The sequence below is a fragment of the Abramis brama genome (genome assembly GCF_963993115.1).
Source record: "Abramis brama genome assembly, chromosome: 17".
Lineage (NCBI taxonomy): Eukaryota > Metazoa > Chordata > Actinopteri > Cypriniformes > Leuciscidae > Abramis > Abramis brama.
In genome coordinates this window covers 8,782,542-8,789,789 of record NC_139979.1, presented here as the reverse complement: position 1 = coordinate 8,789,789, position 7,248 = coordinate 8,782,542, and the positions used below count along the sequence as shown (strand labels likewise).

General features: G+C 38.1%; 1 protein-coding gene across 2 annotated transcripts; it reads left to right on the top strand.

The window, feature by feature from the left end:
* The first annotated feature begins 356 nt into the window (after nucleotides 1-356).
* On the top strand, nucleotides 357-4,366 carry mettl6 (methyltransferase 6, methylcytidine). 2 transcript variants are annotated; one of them, XM_084089887.1, is made up of 5 exons: nucleotides 357-958; nucleotides 1,036-1,170; nucleotides 3,534-3,704; nucleotides 3,861-4,002; nucleotides 4,094-4,366. In XM_084089887.1, exons 1-5 carry the CDS (start codon nucleotides 674-676, stop codon nucleotides 4,237-4,239), a joined length of 879 nt encoding a protein of 292 aa, XP_083946013.1. In that variant the 5' UTR covers nucleotides 357-673; the 3' UTR covers nucleotides 4,240-4,366. The 2 variants fall into 2 exon arrangements, with proteins under 2 accessions (XP_083946013.1, XP_083946014.1); XM_084089888.1 differs by having other exon boundaries at nucleotides 366-958; nucleotides 3,576-3,704.
* The last annotated feature ends 2,882 nt before the right edge of the window (nucleotides 4,367-7,248 follow it).

Below are 7,248 nucleotides of genomic sequence, written 5' to 3'. Positions count from 1 at the left end.
AATGTAATTAGGGGAGAAATTTATACTTTTACATTGTTTTTTTTTTGTTTTGTTTTTTTTTGTTACAATTTTGTGTTATAAATTTCTGTTCTTATAAAGTTTTCTAATGTATCCTCCCTCGTTGTTTTATTTAGAAGGTTAAAATGATGTTATCATAAGACGTTTGAAATGTTTTGAAATGTATACTCATCATACAGTATAATTGTTGAAATCTGGCCCAGCATAGTAGTAAATATACCAATAAAAACACTGTTTTTGTCCTTTTCGCAAAGATTGGTCTGAAAGGTTAACCAGGTCGTTGTGCGCGTCTCATCCTGTCCAGTAGGTGGCGGTGGCGGTTATGATCGTGGTCCTTCACCACCGCTGTAGCATTTCCCCGAGTGAGTAAGACAGATGTCTAGATGATGGCAACATGCGATCTTTTCTTTGAGCTTTCGTATTACGTAGATAAACATACCAATATTTTTTATTCTTAATCATTTTGCTCGCCTAATATATCGGTAGTTAAAGTACATGTAAGTATCTGAAACTATTGTGTGCGTCTTTTCATTGAGATGGCGGTGTGTAACTTTCTTTATTAACGTGCTGTGACTTTTATGATATAACTTCACAGCATCCGATTTTAAGTCGTCGTCGTCAGTTTTAATCATAAAGATCCAGAGCTTAAACAGTCATGTCAGTGACAGGTAAGTTAGATTCGCTAGATGAGTTAGATGTTTCCCCCCATCATCATCATCATCATCATCAGCCCACTGATCTGAGTGAGAGGACACTGACACCAGAAGAGACGGAGAAACTCAGAAGTGACCGGGTCTTAGTCTCAGACTTTAAGCAGCAGAAACTCGAAACGGATGCTCAGAAAAACTGGGACTTATTTTATAAAAGAAACACGACGAACTTTTTCAAAGACAGACACTGGACCACCAGAGAGTTTGAAGAACTGAAAAACTGCAGAGAGGTAAAAGATTTTGCGAGCATTTGCTGTAAAATGTTTGAGTTTGCAATGCATGGATGATTGTAACTCTATTCTTTCAGTCTCAAGGACAGAAGCTGGTGTTGTTGGAGGCAGGCTGTGGGGTTGGAAACTGTATTTTCCCCCTTCTGGAAGAGGATCTCAGTATCTTCATCTATGCCTGTGACTTCTCTCCACGAGCTGTTGAGTTTGTGAAGGTAAAAGTGATGGAATTGCGTTTCCTTTCAATGTAAAGGGTTAGTTCACCCCAACATTTAAAAATGATCCCATAATTTACTCACTAATTTGACTTTATATGACTTTTTTTTTTCTTTTAGCCAAATGCAATCTGAGGTAACGTTAAAAAATATCCTGGCTCTTCCAAGCTTTATATTGGGAGTGAATGGTACCTTGTTTTTTGAAGCACAAAAACCCCCCCGCACTCATCCATCATAAAAGTGCTCCACATGGCTCCGGGGGGTTAATAAATGCCTTCTGAAGCGAAGTGATGCGTTTTTGTAAGAAAAATATCCATATTTATAACTTTATAATAAACTATAATCACTGGCTTGCGGTAACTGCTTTACACTGATCTAGTTCCGGTGGAAGAGTGACCTCTGACCTGACATATGACATATTGACGAACTCGGAAGCGCAGAGGATAGAGCAAAACAAAACACCGGTCACGAATTAGAAGTCTAAAACGAGAATTTGCAAAGAGAAATGTCAGAGAACTTCGATATTTAGCTTGAGTTTGTTGCCCATCCCTATTTGTTTGAACCGCGAGAGGCGTTTACGCTCACCTAAGCTTACGCTGCTCCTACATCCTACGTCAAACGCCAGAACTAGATACTCTCATGAACACGTGAACGGACATTACCGGAAGCTTGTGATAACAGTTTATAAAGTTTTATTACATGGCTTGGTTGAATTCTAATGTAGAATGCGGTCTGTTATTTCTTGTTATACCATGGTCTGGGTGAATACTCGATTCTGATTGGCTGCACTTAAAAAGTGATAGAGGACACCTAGTAAATAAACTGTCAGGCGTAACCAGGGAAACCAAGTTATTGTTTGTAAAAACTTTAGATTTCGATTGTAAAACTAATTAAAATATAAACTAATGTTTTAAAAATGTGTTATTTGGCAAGTGACCATGGTATAAGCGGGTTAATGCCCTTCGAGGTGTCCATTGTTAGGTATTAATGGACTTCGGCGGAGGACTTCCACATTGAAGTTAATGGACTTCCTCCGCTGCGCATCGGACGGTTCACGCCTCGCCGTCGTCCATTAATACCTTACAATGGACACCTCGTCGGGCATTAACCCTTACATAACAGACCGCTGCTAAGTATAACACACCGTTGCCATAAAAACAGAGCGTTGCTATGGACGCAGGATTCTAACCGTAGAGACGGAACGGACTATTTTCTTTAGCGGAAGCAATACAATCATTTTTAAATCAATAAACTCCTTTTTAAATCAATATTTTGTGTCAAATTATTGATTTATTTGGTAGGTAGCCATGTAATAAGAGGGATAATGTAGAGCGAGGCGGTTGTTATAGAGCTGGTAAGTCCCGCCCCTTCCGCTAACCCCACTGGACCTCTAGGTTGAAAAATCGTCAATGCAAGTGAATGTGAGAAAATAATTATTTTCTGGTCTCGTTTGAATTTTGCCATGAATGTGAACATATGTTGTCTGAATTTTTTATATAATTTTTCGTGTGAAGAATGCTACAATTTAGCGGGTAGAAGTTTGATACGGTTAGACTTTGTGTGAGAGCACTTTGTGGACTACAACTAGTTTTTACATCAGAAGGGAATCTGAAGAAAGAACAGCCCATTTGGTTTGAATGGTGACATTTGGGTACAAAACACACAGGCACCTCGATCTGTGTCCATAGATTATCGCAGCATTAGCACCGTGATTTGACAAGTGGAGGGAAAATGTGTTATGGGGTGACGTCACATAGGCGACATGTAGTCTTTCTCGTTATGTCTTTTCCACAACTGCTAGCCAAAGAATCATACAATATACTGTCAAACTCGTAACATGAAAAATTATATAAAAAATTCACAGACAACATATGTTCACATTCATGGCACAATTCAAACGGGACCAGAAAATAATTAGGCTGATTCAAGACCCGTCGGGGTTGTCAGGGTTGTATTCGCTATAACAACCGCCTAGCTCTACATTATCCCTTACATAATTATTCATATTTTTCCTACAAAAATGCATCGCTTCGCTGTTAACCCCCTGGAGTCGTATTGATTACTTTTGTGATGAATGGATGCACTTTTTTTTAGCTACAAGGTACTATTCACTCCCATTATAAAGCTTGGTAGAGCCAGGATATTTTTAATATAACTCTGATTACTTTTGGCTGAAAAAGAAAGTCATATACACCTAGGATGGCTTGAATGTGAATTATGGGATAATTTTCATTTTTGGGTGAACTAACCTTTAAAACCCACATCTGGTCAAACTTTTTCCAGCCATATAATGTTGCACATTCATACGCTAATTGTTTTGTATGTTTTCTGTCTTTATTGATTATTATTCATTATTATTGCAGCAAAATGCCTTGTATTGCACTGAGCGATGCCTTGCATTTCAGTGTGACCTCACTAAGGATGATCTTCAGGCCACCATACAAGTGGAAACGGTGGATGTAGCCACATTGATATTTGTTCTGTCTGCAATTCATCCTGAAAAGATGCAGAAAGCACTAGAACAAATTTTTAAGGTACTGCTGTGGTCAGTCTGTGGTTTAAGGTATCACAGTGCATCAACTTTTAATTTAAAACAAGTAAACTTATAACTGATTTTTCATGTGTCTTTGCACATTAACTCAGTTTCTTTGCCTTCTGAAGTAATTTGTCCTTCCTAAACAAACTCTCAGGTATTAAGACCAGGAGGTATTGTCCTCTTCAGGGACTATGGACTGTACGATCATGCCATGTTGAGGTTTAAGTCAGGCAATAAGCTGGGGGAGAATTTCTATGTAAGACAGGATGGGACCCGTTCCTTTTTCTTCTCAAGAGGTCAGTGTAGACTGCTTGTTTTTGATCATCTGTGTTACTGCATTGAAGTTAATGCATTGTTTCTTTTTTCTTTCATTTGTTCTTCTTATAGAGTACTTGGCTGGTTTGTTCCAACAGGCAGGATTTGAGACTCTTGTGAACGAGTATGTGCTGAGAGAAACTGTGAATAAAAAAGAGGGTCTGTGTGTTCCCCGAGTGTTCCTGCAGAGTAAATTTTGCAAACCTGTTTCCTCATAATGACCAGCATAAATAAGCCACATTTTTGTACATTTTTTCCCAAAGTATTGTTTAGTAATTTATTGACTTTCTGCCGCAAATGTTTTTACTATCTCATAATGAAATAAAATGGCAGATTTTTCAGTTATTTGGAATTCTTCATCTCATACTTGGGTATTGTCAAGTCAAGTCACCTTTATTTATATAGAGCTTTATACAAAACAGACTGTTTCAAAGCAGCTTCACAGTAATAAACAGGAAAATAACAGTATCTGTGATGCAAACAGAGTTCAATTTTGCTGTAAAGTTGCTCTAAAAATAAAATAGTGTCATTGTTCTGATGAGGTCAGTTCAGTTCAATAACTGTAAAGATCATCAAATTTGAAATCAGTTCAATTCAACTATAAAGCAGCGCTGTAGAAAACAGTGAACAGTAACATCGTCCCGTTCAGTTCTCATAGTGTCAGTACAGTCAGATATATATAATATCAGTAATATTGTTGAATATTATGTTTATGTTTGTATAATATACAAATCTGTTCTGGGCAGATTCTCTGGATTTTACATCAGTATTGCTGTATCTTCCCTGGTGGTCTAGTGGTTAGGATTCGGCGCTCTCACCGCCGCGGCCCGGGTTCGATTCCCGGTCAGGGAACGTAAACATTTTCACTTACAAATATGGTCCGTCCAAGTCCTCCTGGGAAGTTCGTACGTAAGAGGTGGGAAGTCGTGTTTACGACGGCAGGTGCGTTCAAGTCACTTTCGTAGGAGGAAGATGGCGGAGTACTTTTTCTTAATTAACGTTACACAAAAATACAGTATGGTTCTTAAATTACTGTTCTAGAAAATGAAGAACAAAGAAATGTGCATCAGGTGTACTTTGTTTTTTAACTCATGTTTTTAATTAATGTATGAAGCCACTGCCGTTACATGTTGCATTGTTATATTATAATGCCATAATATTCTGTGCAGGCAATTAGCTTCCTGCGCTGTAATTAGAAAAGCCTGACAATATCACTGCTAAATATGTTTCTCAGTGACGCCCACAACCTATGCCCACAACTCGTAAAAACGGGACTTAGAGAAAATCCCGAGCTCCCCACTGGTATTTACGACATTGTGGTGGCGTTCAAGTGCGTTCAACTCGTAAATACGATACGAGATGACTTGAACGCAGCAAGCTTTGTTAGGAGCAACATGCCACCTTTTTTGTGCAAACCCTGTTTTCCCTGTTCACCTCACCCCAGTCGGCAACAGTCATTGTGTTAGTTAGAGAACTAAGATGGGTACAAGAAAACACATTGGAATCACACTGAAACAAGTTGAGAAGAACAGATTTGTAATGTACTTATTTTCATCTGTCCATCTGCTAAAATGACTGTGCCTAAATGCATAGACATGCGCGCGTTCCCTCTGATGAAAAGAGTGCCCGGCCAGGAATCGTCATCAAGTTGTCGTGGCCGAGTGGTTAAGGCGATGGACTAGAAATCCATTGGGGTCTCCCCGCGCAGGTTCGAATCCTGCCGACAACGAAATGTTTTCCGTTTTACAACTTACACCTTATCTCACCTTACACCAAGCGTCATGTCCACATTGAGATCATGTTAAATGCACAATATGTAATTTTCGCCACTACAGGTCACTTCTTCAAAACAAAGGCATATCTTGATAACTCCGTGAATGAGCATGCAAGGGAGTTGTCGTCTCCACTTCCTCAGCCGACGGAAAGGAATCCGACAGACTCGGGCAGAAATCATGTTCATGGATGTTCAAGTATTTAAGTTTTATTAACGTTACTGTGGTATAAAGCCGTACGGGCCGAGAGCCGTGAGACATAGAATGTAAAAAAAAAAAAAATAGTGTTGTCTCTGAGGCATGCATGTTAAGGGGATAGTTCACTCAAGAATGAAAATTATATCATTAATTACTCACCCTCATGTCATTCCAAGGTCCAAACTCTTTCATAAGTCTTTCGTTCATCTTGGGAACACAAATGAAGATCTCTTTGATTAAATCTGAGATATTTCTGTCCATCCATTGACAGCTACACAACTGACACTTTGATGGTTCAAAAAGTTCATAAAGAGATTGTAAAACTAATCCATATGAATTTGAGTGATTTATTCCAAATTTTCTTAAGTGACTCGATCACTTTATGATTAACAGATTGAATTTCGGCTTATATTCACATAAAAAACATTGAACATTGAGAACATAAACAGAAGCTCAACCAAACCTGCTTGGACACGTGAGAACAAACATTGGTTCTTGCACGTCAAACATGCTTGAGCTTCCATTTACCACAACTAATGAATGTTTATATGTGAATAAAAGCCTAAATTCAATCTGTTCATGATATAAAGCGATCGTGTTCCGAAGACGAACTACTTGAAGGTGAGTAATGACAGAATTTTCTTTTTGGAGTGAACTAACCTTCAGGGGACATCATTTCACCAGGAGGGGGCAGCATTGATCTATGTATCCCACTCTGTAGCAGATGAGGCATTGTTAGAATGCCTTCTATGCTTCCTTTAGCTTTTTGCACAGCATCAGCATGTGAGTTAATGCTTTGTTGAAGTCATCATGTCGTCCTCTTACAGATATGTTTTATTAAATGATTAGACTAGCTGTTAAAGTATGGAGTTTTCTTTTGTGTCTTTTTTATTCAATCAAACATACTGAAAAGTGTTCGAAATGCACAGAGAAAAATAAAGGTTTTCAAAGATTTACATGCACTGCAAATAATTTTATCAACTTCTTTATTTTTGAGACTTTTTTGCAATCTTTAATTTTTTTAATTACAAAATAATTAGTTCTACTCTCAAACACAGTAGGCCTATGTTTGATTGAATAAAAAAAGACACAACGGAAATTAAATATTAAAGGAACACTTTTGAACAGCATTCAACAACGCAACATGCCAAACATGCCACATTTTTGTGTCAATAGGTACAAGAAAAAATGTTGGAATATTTTAGTACTTCCAAATTTATGTGGGATTTTTCCTCTGATTTGTAAAACAGTGACCGA

Bases quoted from the DNA above. Each gene is read 5' to 3' on its own strand.
- mettl6 (XM_084089887.1), top strand. From the start codon at position 674: ATGTCAGTGACAGGTAAGTTAGATTCGCTAGATGAGTTAGATGTTTCC. The intron at 959-1,035 runs GTAAAAGATTTT...CTATTCTTTCAG, and splicing joins AACTGAAAAACTGCAGAGAG to TCTCAAGGACAGAAGCTGGT. The intron at 3,705-3,860 runs GTACTGCTGTGG...ACAAACTCTCAG, and splicing joins CACTAGAACAAATTTTTAAG to GTATTAAGACCAGGAGGTAT.